This window comes from Stegastes partitus, unplaced genomic scaffold (assembly GCF_000690725.1).
Source record: "Stegastes partitus isolate 25-593 unplaced genomic scaffold, Stegastes_partitus-1.0.2 Scaffold85, whole genome shotgun sequence".
Taxonomy (NCBI): Eukaryota; Metazoa; Chordata; class Actinopteri; family Pomacentridae; genus Stegastes; species Stegastes partitus.
In genome coordinates, this window is record NW_007577816.1 from 842,964 (window position 1) to 867,071 (window position 24,108).

Below are 24,108 nucleotides of genomic sequence, written 5' to 3' on the forward strand. Positions count from 1 at the left end.
TGGTGGGATGACTAATAATAATACTAATACTAGTAATACCAATAATAATCAGAAAAACTACAAGAAAAAGTCGTTCTCGTTCTTCTTCTTCTTCTTCTTCTTCTTCTTCTTCTTCTTCTTCTTCTTATTATTATTATTATTATTACTATTACTATTATTATTATAATTATTATTATTTTAAGCGTAATTTTGGCAGGCTAACTCGGATACAGCCAAGGTTGAGTCCTTGTGTGACTCTGGGTATTGTAGTTTCTTAGACTGCCTGATTACGTCAGCGGAAGTGTTTTGAGCGCCCGTAAGCGAGGTCACATTGGTTCAGTTTTGTAATGTTTTGAGAATCATGGCCACAATGGAGGCAACAAACGCAGGTATTAAACATTTCTGCTCTCTTTAATGCTTTTCTTAGCGGACTTTTAATGTTAAAAATTAGAATTGAATATAAATATCGAGGCTGTGTCGCTCCTCATATGCAGTGTGGACTCGTGTAGCTATAGTAACGTTAGCTAAGTGAACTGAGCTGTCTGTATCCGTTTTTTTAAAAAGGTTATTGATGAATAATGACTCCTGTTTGAACAAGGCTCTGTATCCTATACCTTCGTTAATTGTCCAAGTTTACTCTCATACACATTGTTCGTGTTTCTGCATAGATGAAATCAATAACAACGATGATGTAGCCTCAGTTTGTACAAGTGGGAAGCAGAAGCCACAACCTGAGCCTGGTGACGATGATAGTTGTGACGGTTTCCCTGTGTTCATGTCTTTCCAGAGGAGATCCAACTGAGACATGTGGAAAAAGATGTTCTGATCCCCAAGATGATGAGGGAGAAAGCCAAGGAGCGCTGTGCTGACAAGGTTGAAGGTGTGTGTGTGTGTGTGTGTGTGTTAGAGAGGGTCAAAATCTCCTCTTTAGACCTGAAAGTAAAACTCAATAATGTACACAGTAGATCTTTTTTTTACAGTAGGAAAATCACAAGTAGAATTAATGAAGGTTCCGTTCCAGTAAGTGTTCCAGTAAACAATGGTAGTGAACCAGCCAGTAGTGGAGCCAGATGATTTGATGTGAGCGACCAGGTCTGAGACCGTTACTAACACTGGGATGGACCAGTGCCCGCAGATCCTTCCACTGCCTCTACAGTCGGCCTGTGTTCATTTGTAGATCTGTTATATTCTGACCATTAGTCAACTAAGAAGTGTACTTTGTAGTGGGAAAAGCATTAACAAACCTACTTTTATTTCAAATAATGCTGAGAATAAAAACTGACATGCTAACAAGTTTAGTACAGTAGTACACGTCACAAAGCACCATTCTACATCCTCATTATCTGTTATCTTTTTTCAGCTCAGTTTTGCCTTAAAACAAGCATGCTTGGATAATGAGAAACTATTTATTTAGTTATAGTTCTATAGTTATTTTTGAAACCCCAACTCATTAGATCTGCCTTTGTGAATCTTTATATATCTATATATTCTAAAAGATACATTCACAAAATTCAATCCTTGCATTTTGTCGAATATCAAGGTTTAAGAAAACAAACAAACTGAAAAACAACTAACCAGCCACACTTGTACTTTTTAGCTATTTGTTGTACAAAAGCACTATTTAGAAGGCTGAAAAACAAAGTCAACCCTCAAAATGTGGACTTTGTGTTAGAAAATAGAATGATATTCAGCTTAAATCTGCTTAGAACAGATATTTTTGACTTGGTGCAGCAAGAAAATTATGGATAGAACTAACTGAAGCTAAATAAGGTTCAGTTCCATTAAGTTTCCTAAGTTTGATAGTCTAATTTTATAACCATTAGTCACCTAAGAAATGTAGTAGAATGTAAAATAATAAACTGACCAACCACAATATTACTTTTTATGAATTTGTAGTTCTCTGATCTGTTTGTTACCTCCAGTAAAATTATGTGGCTTTACAAGGTCACAAAGTCATCCCTCAAAACACAAACACTGCATTGAAAAATGTTAGAATATTCAACTTAAGATGAGCTTCAAATAGCCTAATAACTGCCCTTTTTGTCTTGAGTATGTGCCACTGTACAACTATACTTATTATGAAGACAGTTAATCAGAAAGTACCCCTAAGTGTGATGCATGTTATTCTATATTACTTCCAAACCCTGCTGTATGCAGCTATAAAAATGTCACTTTAAATTTGAGAACTAGAAGCTATTAAGACATTTCACATTGTTTGTTTTTTAAATGATAATGTTGTCATATCTCAATACTTCATCTGTTTCTCTAAAGATCAAATTCTTGATCTTTTTCTTCCAAGGAGTTCCATTTCGGTGTCTTCTTGCGCCTTGATCATTTGACTGTTTCCTGTTGCTACTTCTTAAATCCTTGTTGACCTTTTTTAGCATGGGATATCTCACAATGCTTACTTCATCACTTTGTTAAAGTGGCAGCATTCTGTCATTAGAACATACAATGATCCTCAAGTCTTTATTATAGAAAGAGACAGAGAGAGCTCCTGTATACATGTGATATCTGACGTACAAGACAGGGGAGCACATCCAGTGGTGCATAATGAGAATTAAAATTATAATAAACAAAAGATGAAATCTAAACTAATAGCATGCTCATCAAGCTGTCCAAATAACTAATAGCCTAGTTTATCCATGATTTCCTAAATACTGAAAATTCTGTCTCTCTGTCATTATAATGGGACGACTAACTTAATGAACTGTAGAGGAAACGTACGTTGTCAGCTGTGATGCAGCCCAACTTGGGATCATTTATAATTCTAGTTAATTAATGACGTGGTCCTGTTGTTCCACATGTGTAAGTGTGCATAGCTCCTGTTGCTGTCTCGTGCAGCAGTTATGTAATAGTCAAACAAAAGATTCCTACAAACAGCTGGAAGCAACAGACTAAACTTCAGCATCCTGTTAGCCTTTTGTGTTAAACTAAGGTTTTATTTTTATGGACAGTTTAGTTTGTGATAGATGTGAAATTGTAGAGCATCGTGAATCCAAAAGAACACTGTGTCCTTTGGTGCTCTCCGTGATGTTTTTCGACCTGTATTGGTGCTGAAATGTGAAAAATAAAAACCTTCCCTGTATTGCCGAGCACAGTTTGCGATATCACCGATTGTGCGTGCCTGTTTGTTAATACACTTGCGTACAGTTCACACCTGTGGCATGTTGAAATTGATTCTGAAATGTTACTAGGTCCGACCCAGCGAGATTGCTGTCACTACTTTTACGGAAGAGTGACCAGGGTTCTCCTTCAGACACGAAGCCGACGGGTTCAGATACCGTCAGCTTAATGGAGAGCAGTGCATGTCTGAAAGGGTCGTTGTTTTGAAACGCAGGCCGACGAGCATGACAGCAGCTGCCGCTTCATCTGCATGGAAATGGTGCTTGCACCTTTGCTCAAGTGTGCCCTATCTATACTGCAGCAACACCATCAGCCACATCAGCCAGATAGTGACTAGATGATGTGGTTTCTAGAAATCTGATGACAGCCTGCATGAGCCAGGGTTTACTGCTCACAAGGAGAGACGATGCACATGCAGCCCGAGGTGATGGGACAGACAGTGGCTGTGTGGGTAGTGGAAACCCCCCTCACGTTGCGAGCTTCTCGTTCCACTCATTTTCACACCTTCACCCTCCCGCCCTCGATCATCTGCACTGGGCTGCTGCATGTATGTGTCTGATTGTGTTTTACAAAGAAAAGTGAAAAGAAAAAAGAAACAAAACAATATACAGGCAGGTTTTCCTGTGTTATCTGTCTCTGCAGATCTGCCTCTACACATCCCACACTTGTATATTGTGAGCTTTGTTGTTCAAGCAAACAAGTACTACTGACCTGCACTCAACTTCTTTGAGGTTTTACCTGACATGATTTTTCCCACTGCACTGATGATTCATGTCTGTACTCAGATGCCTCTTAGAATCAAACTATTTACAGCCCACGTACTCATTTAACAACTACTTTCATATTGACGTTTTCATACTGCCTACTGTTATGTTATTGCAAGACTTTCGTTTGCTGAAATGCAATTGGTTGTTGTAAATTGAATTCATTCGAACTGTGTCTAAATCACAAAAATCCAAAATACAGACGCAAAAAAAATTTCCAATGACTAACAAACTAACAAACCAGTGACTAATAACGTATTTTAAGTTAGTGATTCATTATTACTATGTAGAAATGCATAAATCCTGCTCAAAATCTTGATGTTTATATCCAGCTATAACTAATTATATATTAGACTTCCCACCTTGTATTTTCCTCTAAAGCACAAAATCTTCCTAAATGTTTCAAATGTCTTGCTTCTGCTTTCCACTAACAGCCAAATCAGACTTGCATCTTTAAAAATAGCAAACCAAACAGCCCAAGGTGAAGGTGGCATCGCACTTGTCTTTAGAAAGGCCTCTTCTGACATAAAAATAGTGTCGTAGATTTGCCTTGGGTTCAGCTACTGATGTGTGATCAGAAAGGCAACCTTCTGCAGCCTCTATTAGTACCATGGGACAAGGATGAGGCGTTTGTTGATTAGATTAGTCGCACTGTTCTGCTTCTCTAAATTGGTTTTGGAGTTAGGGTTTTTTTTTTCACATCTGCATCCTGATGAAAGTGTCTGTGTGATAACCATACTGATGCCACTGATAACCGTAATTATGATGTCAGTTGTTTGAAAGGGGACATGGGAGGGCAGTGGTTTTAATTAAAGCCTTGAGAAGGAGCTTGCTAACAAGGTGAAGACTCGTTCTTCAACACCTTGTTTACAATAAGGACCTTGCAGGTTTAACACAGAACACAGTCTGCCAGGGCGCTGGCGCAGACGTGCTGGAGGGGTTTTTCATTTGTATCTTAAGAGACAATTACTGCATTTTATGTGCGTGTTTTTTTTGTGTATGTTTGGATCCAATTTTATAGATATTTTTCACCACTCTCTAATTGTTCTAAAAAGTCAGAAAGTGTTGCAATCATTTGGCTCTGAGCTTTATCTTATCTGTTGAGGACACCGGTAGCCTTAATGTTGAGCCTGTGATTTCTGGAAAAGCTCCCTTTTCTGGCTTGGTTATTGTGAATAGCTGTGCCCATCCCCAGGCCTCGTTTGGCTCTGTGATCAGTGAAGCATATCCTATATTTAATTCTCGAGGGCACAGACGTGTATGTATTTGCGGGTGGTGGGATGACTGTTACAGGGCCAATGTAGAAGCAGGGCAACCACAGATGCAACCACTGTGGCCAGTGCAGTTGTGTTCAGGCCTGGTATGAGCAAGGAAACACGGGTTTCAGTTTGATAAGAGACTTTGTTCTGTGGCCTGTGACCAAGTTCCTTCATGTGCGGATGAGGCCCATTTTGGTTTACTTGTAGTTTCTCATTTTCTTGTCTGTCCCTGTTCTATAGGTCAAATGTAGGCTTTCATTTTGAAGCATATTGTATTAATACATTTTTATACCTGTTGTGCCTGTTATCCTTTTTTTTTTCCCCGGCTAACTTCTTCCCCTTTCTGCTACCTTCTTCTCCACCTCCCTCCAGCCTTCAACCACTGCTGTAAAGACTCTGGTTTCTTCATGGTGTTTAAGTGTCGAGAGGAGAATGCAGCCCTGAAGGAATGTCTGACGCTACAGTGAGTGTTTCGCAGCACCTTCAACGTGTTATTACACCCCGTGTTATCCCACCAATAGCTTTTACGTGAGCTTACCCGCTCTCTACCACCCTCCCCGTGTCAGTAGTGGCAGAAGCAGGAAAACGCTGTCAGATTCTGATTCTTTATGTTCTGTCTTCCACCAGCTACAAGGACCCTGTGTTTTTCGAAGAATGCAAACAGGAGTACATCCGAGAAAAACTGGAATTTGAGAGGACAGGAGTCCCAACCAAGAGCAGGAAACAAAAGCTTCCAACTAGCATGTAATAAACAACATGATAACCACACATCTTTTAAGGCGTGCAGCCTCAGACTTTGCCCAAAACCTGCATCACACCCTACACCAAGACACAGGGTGGCAGTATGGTCAAGTTCATTAGTGACTGAAATTAATTAACATGAATGGTGCATCGTCAAAATTCTCTCTACTTTTAATGTTCAGTTCATCTGCAAAACATCAAAATGCCACAAATGTTTGAATAAAGTGACCTTCCCTCACTTGACTAGTAGGAAGGATTGCACCAGTCAATCTTCTGGAAGATCTTCAGAAAAGTGCAGTACTTGGGCTTTGGTGGCCGCTGACTGCTTTGTCATGTGTTTATTATACAAGCCATGACAGCACAAGTGGTTATAAAGAGTCTACTTTGTTGCCTTTGCTTGGCTCTGGAGCTTGAAAAATCACCTGCAGAAGGAATTGTGTGTTAATTTACAGTAAATTTGAAGACTTGGAGACTTGTACAGTTAGAGACCTCTGACATTTAACCAAGAATGTGATCGTGTGGCGTTGTAAATAATAAAATTTCAATATCAGAAAAGTATGTGTCAGTTATATGACATGTTCATGAGTGCGTTTTGTTCTAGATGAACATCTGCTTCTGAACTCAAAGTTGGATGATGTGTATTTCATAGTGGTTTGGATCTTCTTTAAACTGTTCAAAAATGTCAACAATAGCACTCACTTGGGTCCCTTTAATTTAATATTTAGCTGCCTGCAGTGACTTCAATTCAGTTTTCACAGTTTTGTGCATTTAAAAGTAGATGAACATTGCTGAACATTTGAAGATTTAATGTGGTGTTTTTATTGGCTTTGATGAAAATGTTCTGTGTTTTGGTATATTTTGTATTTTGACTTCAGATGATACCCAATGAACTACCAAAGTATCTTCTTAATTTAGTGACTATGTACGATCAATTCATCTGCTGTTACACTGATCATGAATGCTTAATCATATTACCTTTTTATGCCTTTGCGTTGTGTTCTGGCTGTTCTGGCCATCTCATTTCTGCCTTGTTCTTTATCCGTAATCCCAAACATTATGAGGAACAGTGTTATTGTAATGAGGTGTCACAGGCATAAATTGAAAAACTGTAGTTATGTCTTGGATTTTAAGCGTTCTTGGGCAAGACACTGAAGCCAAAGTTGCTCCTGAGCAGGTGAGCACCTTTGTTCTCAGCTCCACCACCGCTGATGGGTTTGTGTGAGAAAGAGCAACACATTGTAAAATTGCTTGCAGAGCGTAGTTAAGGTTTAAAGGCTCCATACAAGTGCAGATCATCTATCATTTATCTTATCTAATGAATATTATAGGAAATTATATGGAAATGGAAATTATGTGTGGGCATTTTGTAGTTTTATTCTGGTTTTAAGTGATTGCAAATGCCAATCGGAAGTTTCTAGAGCCTAACATTTTGTTTAAAATTGCTCATTCAGTTTATAATAGTGCAATTTAGAGAACAGCAGCAAATCCCCATAACTGATTGCTATTTTTTATTTATTATTTAATGAAGTCAATGAACGGATTGTTGCAGCCCTGTGATGTTTGGTAAAGATAGTTGTTGTGTTGCAGAGTGTAGCAAAGTGTAGTCTGAAAGTCTCAAATGTCTGTAGACAGGAAGCAATAAAACTATTATTGCTGGTTTTAACACTGTTGTAGCTTCATACATCAAAGTCCACAGAACATTGTTACTAAAAATGAGAACAGACACACAGCAACTTCACACAGTTGCGTCCTTTCATTCATTTATTTGATCATATTTACAAACAGTCTGAAGTGCAGTAAATCTAAAATATAATCCATATCTACTGTACATTGCATTTTGGTTTGCAAATTGTTTACAGAAGTATGAAACTACTGCTGTAAAATAAGATTTCTTAGAAATTAACAACAAAAAGACCACAGTTATGAAACAGATTGAAGAAAAATGGAAAAACAAAAAGTCTTTTCAACAAACATGGGCCTTTGTGCTTTGTGCACCTATTTGTCAAGTCACAGCTCACATTTCTTCAAGTTAATACAGCACTGTCTTGGCACCATTGCAGACAGCTCTTAAACACATCAGAAGTCTTAGGGATGGGGGAGGAAAACAAAACTTATGTTTTAGGAGTGCAAAACCACATTTGGAAGAGTACTGAAGCCCACCATATACATTTATACAGATATGCACATTCTTTTTTCTGCTTATCTTAGAATCTAACATATGTTCGTTTGTACATCCTTCAGTTTATGCTCATCTGACTCTTAAAAACAAATCAGTGAGAAACTTCCATCATCACTTAACAGCAAGATAAACAGCACAGTGCAGAGTTTAGGTACATTTCTTATTGTTCAAAATATCCACAAACCTCATCCCAACCTAATCAAATTTTCAAAAAAGATAAGTGTATGGGTCCTGTTCCGCAAGTCCTCCAAATTAAAAGGCCTAAGTATCCAACAATGCACATCTTTACATCAACATGTCCCGTTGAAGCCGAGAAAACAAAATGCAACATTTAATGTTTTACAGCAGGTCTGAGAAAACTAACATGTAAAAGCAGGCAGGTTTAAGGAGGCTTGCTCGGGTTGTCAAAGCTATGTGAAATCATAAACAGTTGAATCCTTCCTGGTGCAGGTGATTGTGATGAATTATTATATCAGAACACAGGACATTTTTAGATTCAAATTATGATTTCTTGCTCATTATACAATCCCCTCCCCCCCAAAAATAGATCTAAATACTGCATTCTCAAAAATGATTGAGTAAGCATGGATAGATTGACAGCCTACTTTGATATTACTCGTAAGGATTTCAATGAAAACAATCTTGGGGAAAAAATGTCAAAGGTTTATTTTGGTAGCTTTTAAAGTTTGGAACAGAATTCTGCAATTATCCTACAGTTACTGTATGTCTGTCTCCATCACAGTACAAAAACAAACATCGAATCCTCATACCTAGACGTCTCCTTCACATGATCATGAGACAAACATGGGAGTACATACCTTGTATAATTTACAGTGATCAAATGTAAAAAGTCTTGCATTGGAGGGAGTACAGGTATACAAATTCTAGTACTATGCTGTGGCTCCAGTAATCACTAGCCACAGTATATGGAGAAAGAGGCCCTTTGAGCCCTATTAGGTTTATTATGATGAGATACAGATACAGGCAGGCGAAAGATGCCCACACACTGATCTGCACACACAGGCACACTGTTTGATGTGCGTATATATACACACACACACAATTTAAACTGCTTGTATGCATGCTTGCACACACTTATGCATGTGCATACAAGGACACATACACATGGACAAACTATTTATTCTGTCGAAGGTCTCTGATCAACGTTCTCCGCTGCAAAGTCAGATATGTTCACCGATGCGGTGTGCAGGGATGGCAAATTAATGAGTTGTCAATCTTTACCTTGAAAAAAGGCCTCTTCTGGCCTCAATTAGTTCCCACAACCAGCAGGTCCAGTCTACTGCACCCCAGAGGAGTGGTCTCATCATCTTAAGGCAGGTTAGGTGGTAGCTATGTGGCAGGGTTTGGAGAGTTTATCATTCCTTCATTCGATTATTTTCCACCCACTTTTTAATCATCTATCCTCCCATCAAAGTTCATCTTAAAAGGGCTTGGCCCACTCCTTATTGGGAGGGCTCCTGGGACTGCAGTTTCCCATTGACGATGAGGAGTTGGATGCAGCAGAGTGTCCCTCCCAGAACATGGCGTCACTGGGTTTGGGGGGACTGGGGAAGGACCGTGAGCTGTCATCCAGAGAGGCCTGGTTCAGGGGAGGCGGCGGCAGCACGGTGTCGCCGCCGAGCAGAGCCTCTCCCGAGCAGCTCTGAGAGGGCCAGGGCCCGTTGTACCAGCAGTCCTCCCTCAGACTGTCTGGCAGCAGGGTGCCTGATGGGCCGCCGACAGGGGGGCAGGGGCGGCCAGAGCAGGACGGGAGTGGGGGGGCACTGGGAGGACGAGGCACTGACGCCCGAGGGACTGGGTGGTTGTTGTTCTTTTCCACGTCGTCCAGACATTGGATTGGAACTGTTGAGGCAGCTGGAGACAGAGAGAGGGACACAATGAGGAAAGGAAAGATGAGGGAGAAAGGCAATGAAAAGACAGACTGTCAGCACATTGTGATGGAGGCAGAACCATCAGCGACAGTGCTGTTTACAAGAATCTTTTTTAAAAACACTTTGACAACGTTTTTTGTTGCTATGGCAATATTTTAGCAACCAGATTAATGTTCATATATTAATTAAAGCCACATTTTTATTGGTGTTATACTATGTTGTATTTAAATAGGTGACTACATTTTGGAGTGTAGCCCCCTTTGGAGTCAATTCAAATCTGTAATATTTGGCATACAGTCCAATTTCAGTGCATTTATACTGCAACCATAGACACAAAAATGATCATGGGTGACATACAAAATATCATTTTTTAAAAGTATGTTTATGACGACTACTTTTAACTGTATTCAACAGTCGTATGTCAGGAATAGATATAAGTAAATAGTCATTTCTCAGTTAATTATCTCCATTTTTCAGAGGACAGTTAATTAAGTGATGTACTGGAAAGCAAAAGCCCTGTCAGCTTATGAATACATTCTCTTTCACTTTTCTTTGTAAGTCAGAGTTAAGCGTTTTCAATATAAAAACAGATTTATCTGTACTTTACGCGTCGATTAAACTTTGGTTTCGAGAGAGACTAAAAGAAAAATGTTGCATTCAACAAAGCCTTCTGATCTCTAACTGGATAATAGATCTCACAGTGTAAAAAGCCAGCAGTAAGGTAAATCTCACACCATGCAGCAGACTATATATTGTACAATAAAACCTCTGCACCATGTAAATGTCACTGCCTGGGAATCAGTAAATATCCAAAATAATATTGTGCGAAACAAAACCTAATCAAACAAAGCTCTATGCATAAACAAAGCCACTCTTTTATTTCATACAAAGCAGATCCATACACAAATCAGATGTCCTAATCTCTCTCTCACACTCACGCACACACACACACACACACACTATTGCTTTGCTATCAAATCATCATCTTGAGCGAATAATAAAGTTTAAATGAGAGTATCTGCTCTAGCTTTTTTTTTTTTTTTATACCGCTCTTCATCCACACATCATCAATCCATCCATCCCTCCCCGCTATGCTTCCATGAGATGGTCTCCTGAGTCTAGGATTTGAATAAAAGTGATTCCAAAGGAGGAACATTAGAAGAATACAGATGCACAGTATGACTGAATAAATACATAGTGCGCTCTCCTCCTCCTCCTCCCTCTGCCCCCTCTGCCTTTCTTTACCACTCCTGCTTTCCTGATTTCACTCCATCTGCCTCATCTAAGTTACAGGATTACCCTCTTATTCAGTGGAATAAATAGGCCAAGATTTATTTTCTTGCCATATTTCATTCTAATTTTCACCTCCTGGTCTCCTCTTCTGACACTCAGAGGGAATCGACAACAGAGGTAATCTCTCCTCGGGTAGCATACATCAGCCCAGAGGGAGGGAAATGGAAGGACAGACCGTTTCATGATGTCCTTTACCAAAGTGTTTGAGTACTTTGATAATATCCACAGTCTTATCACACTCTTACACAAACTGCAATGAGGAGCAGCAGGAGAAATCTTCTGAGTGAGCAGTGCTTCTTTAGAAAAGCAGCCCTTTACCTGAGCAGTGGTGGTAATAACCCCCTCCTGTCATTTCATTAGTTTGTGTAGAAAAAACAAGATTTGAATACTAGGTGTTATATTTTAACTACTCATAAATCTGACATGACTTGACTGTCAGGTTAAAGAAACCCATAATCCAAATTGTATACACATTGCATATAATGTGTGTGTGTGTGTGTGTGTGTGTGTGTGTATTTATATATATATATATATAGAGAGAGAGAGAGAGAGAGACATTATATATGTGTATGTGTGTATTTCTGGGTGTATATTCCTCTCAGATTGGCAATGGAAAAACTGTAACTACATTTGAGTAAATGGCAAGTTTAATTAACTTAATATTTTGATATTTCTCCTCTGCATGTGTGCGCAAGGACTCTTCAATAGTATTATAGTATTTGACAAGAAGTTTTTCCCTTTTTAAGAATCTCCTACAGGGGGCAGACTCTGCTTTGCTTATTTAATCACATAGGAACATTTTGTAAAAAATACAGTGAGTGTAGGGCTGCATGACATTGGAAAAAAAAAGAAAACTATGTGATTAAGTGTTTTTCTACAATCTCTCTCACACACACACACACACACACACACATATATAGAGAGAGAGGCAGGGTAGATATGCTACAGCTTTTTATATATGTATGCGTGTGTGTGTGTGTATATTTATACATCAATATGAAAAACTACAGTGGGATTTTGCAGGGCAGTGCATTTCCATAGAAAATAAAGACAAGTTAAAAAAAAAAAGCCATTTGGAAGAGTTCTTGTATGGTGTAACACTGGCATCCAAAATTATTATTATTGTTAATATCAGATATATAAGTATATATATATTTTGCATTGTATTCAGAGTTCAGATCTGGCTTTGCACCTTTGTGGTGCTGATTTAAACATTCAAAGTCTTGTTGTCTCATGTAGTGACAAATGCAAGACACGACTAACAGCGTGAATCCAAGAATCCTTAAACTGGAGTCAATTATGTTCTATCGGACAGACTTCTCCTGTAGATTAGTAACGGACAACATGAACTGTGCAGGTTTTCCTTTTGTATCCAGCAACAAAAAAAAGAAAAAAAAAAGTTGTAACGTGTGCTATAGTTCACTGGCCTTTCTTCACACAGAATAATTTGTAGTCAAATAAACTACAACAGTGTTGCAATCCAGAGCAAGTCTTTGTGTGTGTACCTCACCTTGTCTTGTCTCACCGATCCATGGCCGGAGTTTCCTAATCAGGCCTGTTTGGTGCTTCAGCTCTGAATGGAGACGAGTGACCTCACAGCACAGAGCCTTGTATGTCTGCTGCATGCTCCTCTCCCTACAGATGAACAGCACGTTAAAGGTGTCTCTGCTTTTCTACACAGCCTGTGTTGTTAGAAACTGCCGGTCACTGCCTTATATGGTAAAAATCACAAGCTATGTGGCACATTGTAGCTCATAAATACACTAAAGTGCCACTCATACATATCCTTTAGATTATTATATGTACTAAATCGCAAGATATCTTTTAAACAATTTACCTGTTCTTGAAAAATGTTAACTTTCGCCTGTCTGTTAAAATTTCACGATGTAAAATCTGGCACTTAAAATGGCCAAAATTAGAAGGATCTATACTCACAAAAGCTTAATCCACCAAATCATACGCATTCCTGGAGAGCGTGTTACTAAAGTTCCTTTTGTGTAACACACGTAATGATTTTCTTCTGTGCTGACACATTTATCACCACACTGACGGTGCTAATGTTAAGCATCATCACTTAGCAGCATAAGCTCACATTGTTATTTCGGAGACAAGCAAAGAAAAAAACAAAAACTCCTCTACCCTAAAAATGATGCCACTGTTGAACTGTACAGATGGATTTAATGCTAAATTACCTGGTAGGAATAACTGTTTTTAGAAAACGAGGGCATGGTGAAAAATAAGAAATAAAAAACAACTGTGGTATTTGAGGACTGCAACACTTACGAAGTGTCCTATCCACACCTTACGTACGCATGCAAAATCTCATTAACGCTTGTTTTAACTTCTAACACCTGCCTCAAACGGCAAGAAAGTGAAAAGGCAAAACTAAAGCTTTATTTGTGCTGCTAAAAAAACAATTTTAATGCACCACAAATATACTTTTCTTCATTAAATGTGAGAATAGTTTTCAGGCTTCCAAGTACATGGAGGGCAAGTCATATGGTATAGACCTTGTGTGCAGCAAAACAAAAGACTGAAATATTAAACTATTTCCACTGAAAACAATAATAAGTGTCAAGCTGGTGATAATCTTGCATAAAGTTCCGTTGCTTTTGAAGTTACCTGCACATAATAGCTACTCAGTGGATAATGTGCAAATGTATAAAGCTGCACCCTCCTCTAGTGGTCAAAGAGGATAAGTACAATCCATGGTGAGCACATGCCATGTGCTACAGCCAATATTAAGTTAAGGCAGTGAAAGACATGGACTATAAAGGTATTCCAGGTGCTGCATTTATGTGGTCATGTAAAGCATCGCATCCACAAACTTAAGCATGAAGAGTAAGTAAATAAACTGATTAAATTAATTCAATCTGGCCAGTTTGTCCTTGCGTATTTAGCAGTTTTCTGCAAAAGATGTTGCTACCCAACTCAATAGTCACACTTTAGAGACAATAATTTAACACTGTTGTGTTGCATGAGAATGCCCCTAAAGCTATTTATTTTAGCTCCGACAGTTTCCATCAGTGCTGTTTAAATTGAAGGATTGACAGCTACTCTTCATTGATATTCATAAAACTATACCTTGCGTTATAATTTGCATCACAGGTCTGGTCCAAGTCTGGTCCGTTAAGGCCGTGGCATTCCTCCTAAAACAGAGTTAAGGTATGCAGAATAGAAAGTGAAAGGGCGGCCCAAAGCTGTTTTAAAGTATTTCCATGGTTGTTTATGATGACATATCTCAGCATCCTCTGCTTTGCATCAGCTTCTACCCATTTTCCTTCTCCTTTCAACAGTTTTTCCACTGCAGCATATCCACCCTGCTGTCTTCCTGAATCTCCCTTTTCTTCACTACTCTGCTCCACACCGTCACCCTGCCTCACTCTGACCCAACACCTCTCACCTCTTTTCTTTGTTACTCCACATCTCTTTAAGAATCTGTTTTTCACTACTGTTGTCTCTGGCTCCTATTTATCTCACCTTTCCTTTTCTCTGTCCTCCCTTTTTCCAGTCGACTTTCCTCGCCAACTCTTTCTTCCCACCTTCACTTACCACGTTTCTCTCCAGCAGCCGGCTGTTCTCCAGCGTCACCCTCTCTAGCTCCTCCTGCAGTTTGTGGATCTTTAGCTCGGGGCTGACCCTGTCCACCTGCCAGTAGTCCTGAGAGCTGTTCAGGCTCTTCATCACTGGGCATGCACACACAAAAACATAAAACAAATTAGAAGTTTCACAGAAATTTTGTGCATTGCACTCAGTACCCAAGGCATATTACGGCTATTGCTTCAACAGTTATGCCTGCTTTATTGACACCATAAAGCAATTATAGAGGAAGTAACATAGTTATATAGAGCTACACATTTTGATATGTGTTTTACACAGTGATGGAAGAAATGCACTGCAAGTTACGTAGAACTGTAGCTGTGTCAAAATACTTTACAACCAGAAAAAGTCATGTATTCAGATTTTACTTGAGTAAACATGAGAGATACAATAATTAATCCATTAGTAGCCAACTATTAAATTGCTGCCAACTATTGTGATAATAGATTCATCAGTCTGAGTCATAAAAAGTCAAAATTATCTGACTGTAGCTTCCTAAATTTCAATATCATCTTTTTTCTTTAAACTGAATGTCTTTAGGTTGTAGATTAAAGAAGACATTTAAAGATGTCATCTTGGACATTACAAAACCAGTCACATCGGAATAATTTCAACAAATTTTTACATTTCTTCAAGTACTATACTAAGGTACTTGAGTAAATGCAATTAATTACTTTGGTCATACTTCAAATTTTGGATATCAAGAGGCAGCTGGGGGAAGGTAAATGCCTAGTTTGGGGAACTAATTGCTTTTCTTTTTGCAAACGATGTGGTTCTGCTGGCTTCATCAGACTGTGACCTTCAGGGGTTTGCAGCTGAGGGAGGAGAGTCAGCACCTTCAGGTCAGAAGCCAGGACTCTCTGTCAGTACATGGTGGATTCCCCTCCTTCCCCCCTGGTTTGGGAGCGAGGTGCTGTCCCAAGTGAAAGAGTCTAAGTATCTCAGAATCTTGTTCCCAAATGAAGGTAAAATAAAGTGTGAGACTGACAGATGGACTGGTGCGGAATTAACACTTGTGTAGGTGTTGGACTGGACTGTTGTGGTGAAGAGGGAGCTGAACCAGAAGGAAACATCTCCAATTTAACATTAACCCTCAACACCGGTTATGAGATTTGGGTGGTAACTAAAAAGTCCAATGGCTGGTCACCCTCAAAGAAAGATTAAGGAGTTTAGACATCCACAGGGAGCTCAGATTAGAGCTGCTGCCCCTTAGTGCTAAAAAGAGACAGCTGAGGGCATTTATCAAGTTGCCTCCTGGACAAGTCCGACCGATGGGAGACCTCAGGGTAGATGCAGAACTCTCTGGAGAGATCAGACATCTTATCTGGTTTGGAATGCCCCAGGATCCTCCAGTAAGAGCTGGAAAACTTTGCTAGGCAGAGGGACATCTGGACAACCTTGTCCAGCCTGCTGTCTTCATGACTTAACTTCAGATAACCAGCAGAAAATGTACATATGGACTTCAAATTTACTGGCTTTGCCTCGCAGCCCAGATGATCAAACTATTTCAGTATATAAATGTATTATATCATCTCATTTTAACAAGATATTTTCTTGCTTTTGTTGTATCTCATACAAATGTATTTTTGTCCTAAAAGCACACTCACACGTGAAGTAAATGTATAAAATACTGGATGTACTATGTGTTTTGGAATAGCATAAACAAATTTTCTTTGTTGATACAGTGTTAAGGGAACTGTTTGGCACAGAGCAGAAAGCAGGCCTGTGTGCTCTACCTGTACCTTGGCTTGTCTCCATCTCTGTCCTCAGCTGAAGCAGCTCCAACTCTTTGGCCTGGAGCTGCTCCGTCAGCAACCTCTCACTCTCACTCTTCTCCTTTTTCTGACAGAGAAAAACAGGACAGTGAGGCAGAGAGGCAGGAAGTAGATGAAAGAGTCAGTATTCATACCAGTGCACCAGAGTCTCCTTCAGTCCCAGATGAGAACAGTGCACACATGCAGCATTGTGTAACAATATTGTGAGAACTTTGTTGTTACTTAAATCAAAATACAGTAGAAAAATTAGTTATAAGAAAGGGGGAAAAAAATCTCCTTAAACATAACAATCAGCAATGTTGTTACTGACCGTGGCATCAGTTTGTGAGAAGTTCTAATTGATCAGAATACGCACCAGTTTGTTAAGCTCCATCTGCAGATCCTCCTTCTCTATATAGATCCCTCGATAAGCACTGAAGGCCTTGTTTACGTACTGGGGACCCTCCGATGGAGGAGCATCTGGCCTGAAGAGCTACAGTGGTTGAAGAGAAGAGAAGAGAAGAGAAGATCAATTTTGCTTAATTTAAATGTCTGTGGTAGGAAGTTACTTTCCTCCCACCACATCCTATCTTGATGGGCCAAATGCTGCCACAGATAAAACAAAAACAGATTAAACACGTGTAGACAAGCTAGTGCTCTACCCACGTGTTGTGCAGCATTTCCACTTTAGCCTACAATCTGTATTAAGACACTTCCTGTTTAAATTGCTCTTTTTGTGTTTTACTGGAACCTTTGTTTTTTTAAAATCCAATTCCAGGAGCCTTCTCAGCTGCATAGTGGGCCAACATAATGTTTGGAATTTGCCATACTTTTCCAGACCTCCTCTCTGTTTTATACAGCACAGATTTATTTCTCATTGTTTTATTGCTTTGACTATTGGCCAACATTATTAATGATGCTGGCATGCTGGTTCTCCCACAGGCAAGTATTTTGCAGTGTGGTGTTGAATTTGCTGTTTTTCTCCCCTAAACTTTCTCTAAGCATTTTGTGTTTGTCCATAATTTTCATGTCCTGCACAATGGAAAAAGTCTGCTTTCATTCATCTTTGTCCATAACTCACCCTTTCTAAAACTAGCTCCCTGGCTGTTCAGCAAGCAGGAGAAGCAGTATGTTCTTTCATTTCCCTCAAGGTATTATCTCTGTCTCTGTTGTGCTCTTGTTTTCTCTATCTTTTAGCATCCCAATCCCCCACTTTTTTTTTTTTTTTTTAAACAGCTATACCTTGTCCTCTAGCTGCTTAACTCTCTTCCTCAGCAAGGTATTCTCTCGCTCCGTGTCTCTCAGCCGCTTCTTGATGTCCTCATAGGCCGTGACCAGGGCGAAGTGGGAAGCAACAGATTCGTCACCGGCGCACACCGACACAGGACTCTCACCAGCAGCAGTGTAGGCTGTCTCATGTTTAAGGATGCAAATGTCATCATCCACTGCCAGGGGCTCCATGCCTGCACAGGCCTACTCGGTAGCAGATAAAAGACCTTGGGATAACAGGAAGAGTTTAATTTCACAGCATTAAATCTCTTTTAGTTTTGATTTTGTAAAGGACACACATATGATACCTCTACTACTCATAACAATAATACGTTTATTACAATTTTATGAAATAATTAAGTTATTATTTCCGCAATCCCATGCTGTCTCAGTGCTGTAACTTTCTGTTCATGACACAGTTAACATCTGTAGGTGGCACTCTCTTCTCTGCTTATGTGTACTAAAGGATTGTCAAAAAGAGGAAATCGTCACCAGAGTTTCATGTTAAAAATCTCTGGGGAGAAGAAACTTGGCTGTTGAAGTTGTAGTGTGAAAATCCAACCTCTTTTACTGATGCAGAAATTATGTTTATGAAGATGACTGTAGATGTATGAACATGCATGTAAACAGTCTATTCCACAAAAATTAAACACGTTTCAAACTGTTTGACATACAAACGTGTGTACGTATTTAAATTAAAAAGCATTAAAGCTTTGGTAATGGTGTTTTAAAAAGGCAGATCTATAAGCAATTAAAACACAACTGTCGTGACCAGAAAACTGCAGACTTTGTGATATTCGTAACATTTATCCCAGCTCAGGTACTGGCTTCTTGTCTTAAATCCATGGTTCCTTGATCTCCAATAATGTACATTAAAGTACTGTACTTTTAAAAAAAAAATGTTTGCAAGATTTTTTTGCTTCAAGAAAAGATAAACTTTGATTGTGCACAGATACAGAGGAAAGTGTCACATTGACCAGAATTTTGCCCTCTTGTTATAGGGATGTGGCAGTACAACTGACCCTCAGGGAAAATTGCAGCAGTCTAAGGAAGCTCCCTGACACAGACATGGACTAAACCCTACACATCCTGGATTTTTGCTGTTTAGAGTAGCTCGGCAGCACAGACAGTGCAGCTCCGCTAGTTGATGATGTCAGCATGCAATGATGCAGCAAACACAGAGGAGCCAAGTTTTTAACACTGAAGGCCAAAGCTTTTGGAGAAATAAGTTTGAGCAGACTAACTGAACAGGATGTGAGATCCACATCGTGGACACAAACAAAGAAAAAAGACACAGATACAGCCGCTGACTCCAATAAAGCCCTCCAGGTGTGAAATCGAAAGCGACCCCAACAAGTACTTAAAACGAAAGTCAACGTGAAATCCAAACAAGACGAGAGGAGACGTCATTTCGTTTGACTTCCTCCAATAAAACAGGAAAGCAAACGACTAACAGGGTAATCGCGGCAGAGAAAAGATCTCATTTCGTAGAAAAAAAGCGACGAAAAGCAGATGTAAACAATCAATGAATCTCGCCTGCATACGATGCTAACGTTATGGTGTTAGCTTCCGTGAACACTGCTGACAACCGGCAAACTACATTAATACAATTCTACAATAGATTACAGAACGTGCAACACAGCCATTAGACAATGACACAGAGGAAAATAAACAAAATATCAATAGCTACGGTGATCAAAATGATCGATCTGTTATGATAAAAGCTAGCTAAGCTTAGCTAACGTCTACTGGCTAGGTGAAGCAAAAGAAGTCGATTATTTTTCACTCTTCACTTTCACTAACCGTGTTAGACGCTGTCCTCAATTAAGTGTCAAATGCAAACACAGGATTATCATTTATTCTTGACAAAAGAAGACCTGTATCTTGGAGAAAAACAGAGAGACGAGGCTGGACACTCGCTCCGAGTCTGAACTGACAGGTGAGAAAATAAAAACTTCCGGGAGTCACTTGACTGCTCAAGTCCTTTCAAAATAAAAGCACAATGTACCTAGAAACGCGCAACACTTCTCCCAGTAACTAGTTTCTGCGATTGACGTTAGATTTGTAGATTTGCTGTTCGAGGGATGTTTCCAGACGAGGCGAAGTCTTTTTTTCCCCCCCTGTCGATACGACTTCCTTACGTAACCCCCTTACGCATACCCTGCCTAACCAGTTATCTGTCTGTTCATCGGAATGTGATCTGCTTGTCCACGTTGAGGCAGCAAAGGTAAACACTGCCTGACTTAAAAAAAAAAAAAAAAGAATCAGTTATGATGAAGGCTATCGGATTTGGGTCACAGAATTAACAATTGTTTGACATTTTCCTGATGATAGTGCCAGAGTTTTGGCGTCGTCACCGATATAGTATTTTAAAGTAGGTGCAGCTTGACTTAACCAGGACCGAACCATTTATTAGGGGAGACCAAATACACTTAAGGCTTTGCTGTTACATCTTTAAAAGGGACGAGGACGGGTAAACCCCAGTTAAATACAAGGTAACACCGGAAACAGAAAGAATGACTGCCATGAAACTTTGCATTTTAATGCTGTTGAATTTCGGAAAAGCTGCCTCTTGCTAATTAATGGGAGCGGCCAAAGCGTTACAGCTAGCATAACCAAAGTTAGCTTATCTTTCAAAAGTTACCTTTTCGTGACGCTGCCAAAAACAACTAGGTGAGCCTCTTTCTCATTGACAGAAAACTAATTCAAAATAATTTTAAATATAACAAAAACTCACAGTGTCATTTTGTATTATAAGTTGAAAGAGCTTGGAAATACATTGGCGTAGTTAGCTAGCTGCTAATTAGCGTTAATCGCGGAAGCAAAGAAGCTCGACTGTTTTTTTGGTAGTATTGTATTAATTTTATTGTGTTGATTTTTGTGATGAATCGAGGTTTCTAATCTATGTATATTTGACTAAAATGTGTATTGACTAGGCACACTGCTAACCAAAATTTGATTGTAATCAACCTGTTCATTATTTTTTCAATTAGTCAATTTGCTTTGGTCTTAAAAAAAAAGGTTATTTACCAAATCCTAAGATGACATCCGTAAAGATACTTAGTTTGATGTCATAGAGGAAGAAAGAAACCAGAAAACATACAATAATACAAAGCTGAAATCAGAGAATTTTGACTTTGTTAGAAAGATATTCAACCCAATTAATCAATTATCAAATATTGTAGTTTGCAATTATTTGTAAAGTTATACTCTTTACTTTTCTGTCCTCACTCCTTCTGTTGCGTATCACACTTCAGTGCCTTTGTTGATAACTGAGAAATAATAACGACAGAGTAGGAATGAGTTTGAAAATTAAAAACCTGTATATCTTTAATGCTTTCTTTAAATTTTAAATCTATTATTAAAATCTTTGTAACTGGAAATCACTACAGAATGTTTGGCAGTGTATTCTTAATGGCGTCTTAACCCTCAAATATATTCAGGCAATCCAATAGAACTGACTAATGATTCGAAACATTATGGAATTCTCAACTCGCAGGATCAAATAAAATATTAATATTTCTTTTGCTTAATGACTTTGCAGCAGGTAATTTAGTAAATCTATGTACACAATTAGGAATAAAGACAATGAGGTCTGGATACCAACAACAACAAGTTTATGTGCTCTGATAACTTGTTTTAATGGTTTCCACTGCACTCCACCATGTGTTTTTTGGGAATTTGTCACTTTTCATATTCACTGCTATTAAACTCCTTCTAAATCATCCTAAATGTGCTGTATACATCACTTTGAATGACATAATAGTCACAAGTACAAAATGTAACCTTTTGTTTTTCTGTGGAGGACGCTGCAAAGACCAGTGACATGGCATGTGAAGAGAAACCCAAGATCTCCCTCCTAAAGATTGATCAAAGTAAGTCCAACTGTTGCATATCACATATAGATAATGTGATTCACTCACTGCCTCGTGACTGATCCAGCTTTTATCGTTCTTTTCAAGCAACTTTAAATATTTATAGGCATATATTGTCTCTTGTTTACCTTATTCTGCACAGTCCCAAGCTAGTATGTTATGTCTACACGAGGCTAATGTGGTTTAATGATATTTTGTGACTTTTTAACCATTGTGTGAATAACAACGACACATTTTTCCTCAGGAGTTCAATTAACTGTGGTAGGGACATTAGGATATACTTGTAGGCTTGGATAAAAAGTCCACCCAATAATTTTAGAGTTGTCAATGTTATTCCCATTTTGCAAACCTGTTGTTCTTCCCTCAATACGCATCTTTTGCCATTTTTGCTTGATGATCAAATGTGTACTGTGTATTGGTGTTATCTGTATATGTGGGGTTTATTTAATCCAAGTATGGCGTCTTGCTAAAAACGTTAAGCTGCCGCTTTTCAGCATTAAACCACATGTAATGCAACTGGCATTTCATTACAGGTTAAACTGTTGTGTTTATACTTTTGCATTTATATTTGCTGTTGCTTTAAACAAGTCTGAGTTATTGGTGTCCTTCTGTGCCCTGCAACTGAGTGGTTTACATGCCTGCTCAAGTGGTGCAACACTTCAGAAGTGGAATTGTTGAAAAACGCCAATTGCACTGCAGATGGTTGAGCTCGGGACTACTTCTAGGTTTTTGTGTCTTTTATCATGGCAGTGTTGTCAGAGGCTCAGCTGCTGATGAGAGAAATAGAGGAGATGCTCGAGTGGTGTACATCAATAAGCCCCTCAAACCAGAGACAGCGCAGAGAGGTATGCTTACTGGCAGAAAGTGAATAGTCAGACAAACCTCACAGGACCAAATGACTATGAAGCAGAACACAGTGAACCTTTAACCTTCACCAAGTATTTTTATTTTTTTTTCAAATCTTAACCCTCAGGTGAACACATAGTTCTGTTAGGTTTGTTGTCTTTCTTCCTCCTTTCCCTTCCTGACAGTTTAGTTTTTGCATTATGGGTCAGTCAGAGAAGTGTGCTTGTTTAGCTAATGTCATCTTGTCTTATAACCCACAATAAAGCAGATAGGGCTATTATATTCGCTCTATAATGAGGTCAGAAGTGGTTAGGTTACACGAGTTCCCTACAGTTGCATAGCAACACAATTAATTTCCCCTCTCAGCTGCAAAATGCTATGTATATGTAGTGTGAATTGCCATTAACATAAATTATAGTTGACACAGAAGCTGCTTAACTGGGTTGCCATTTATTTGTCACTGTGCACTGCAGACTAAGTCTCTCAGCTTCTTTTACATGGTCTTCCATCAAAGTGATCAAGGGACAACAGCTTTAAGCATTAAATCCTTATGACCTATTTCCTCAAGTGCCACAGGGGCCATCAAATAAATAAAACTTTTCTCTAAACCTTAGGACAGAATGAGAAAAATCTTATTTGCTTTGGAGAAACACCTTCAATGCAGGCTGCACTGATTTAGGAGCCGTTATGTCAATCAGTAGATTTATAACACCCTTGATAGCTGAGTCAGTTTCATTCACACTTGTTGACATTTACTTTGGATTGTGGCTGTGGCTCAGTTAGATGCTGTTTCCAACCTGCAAAGGTAACTGTTGGCCCAGTCATTTCTCCAACCAGAAAACGGTAATCCGCAACGGGCCTTTCATGCTCTCAACAACATTTGAGCTGCTCAGTCTGGAACCAGGCTAGCAAACACAAAGCTTTGGAAGTTAGGACTATCTCCATATTATTTTCCTCTCATTGCATGCAATCAAACAAACACACATACATATGCATGCATGAGGCACACATGCTGCAGCAGACGCATTTAATCGTCACCTTTTCCATTGCTCACACTGTACAAGGCAGTGGTTAACAATGATGGATGCACAAATGACCTTGTTATTACTTCATATGCCCAGGCACAGTGTGCAGAGCGTCATTTAGTGTGCATGTTGTTGTGACAGACTCCGCAGGAGTGCCAGACCAGCATAGTGGAAGATGGCGACACCTTGGTCATAGATGGCCTCAAGTTTCAGAGTGCGACAAGCAGTGAGGACCTGAGGAAGCTAAGTTCACAGGCTGGTGCAGGACAACGACGGGGTGGCATATGACTGATGGCTAAGTTAATGAGTTTATTCCACAAGGTCATCAAGGCCATGTGACTGACCGTGATAACAGTGACACACAAAAAGATAACAAACAACACAATGATAGGGATAAGGCTTACAAACTGTCCTGTGTATGTCCTTACAACAGCGAGATAGAGCAGCACAACAATGTGTTCTAAAGATTATATTGACCTTATTTAGATAAGCGTTCTGATTGTTTC

At 39.2% G+C, this 24,108-nt stretch overlaps 2 protein-coding genes across 2 annotated transcripts; one reads left to right on the forward strand and one right to left on the reverse strand.

Moving 5' to 3' along the window:
• The first annotated feature begins 265 nt into the window (after nt 1-265).
• cmc1 (C-x(9)-C motif containing 1) lies at nt 266-6,424 on the forward strand. Its single transcript, XM_008276998.1, has 4 exons — nt 266-368; nt 767-859; nt 5,501-5,591; nt 5,756-6,424. Exons 1-4 carry the CDS (start codon nt 341-343, stop codon nt 5,874-5,876), a joined length of 333 nt encoding a protein of 110 aa, XP_008275220.1. The 5' UTR covers nt 266-340; the 3' UTR covers nt 5,877-6,424.
• A 1,183-nt stretch (nt 6,425-7,607) lies between these two features.
• azi2 (5-azacytidine induced 2) lies at nt 7,608-19,798 on the reverse strand. The gene is made up of 8 exons (XM_008276999.1): nt 19,660-19,798; nt 17,830-18,083; nt 16,964-17,080; nt 16,576-16,675; nt 14,786-14,919; nt 14,318-14,382; nt 12,744-12,868; nt 7,608-9,923 (listed from the first exon to the last, which is right to left on the reverse strand). Exons 2-8 carry the CDS (start codon nt 18,046-18,048, stop codon nt 9,490-9,492), a joined length of 1,194 nt encoding a protein of 397 aa, XP_008275221.1. The 5' UTR covers nt 18,049-18,083; nt 19,660-19,798; the 3' UTR covers nt 7,608-9,489.
• Between the last annotated feature and the right edge of the window lie 4,310 nt (nt 19,799-24,108).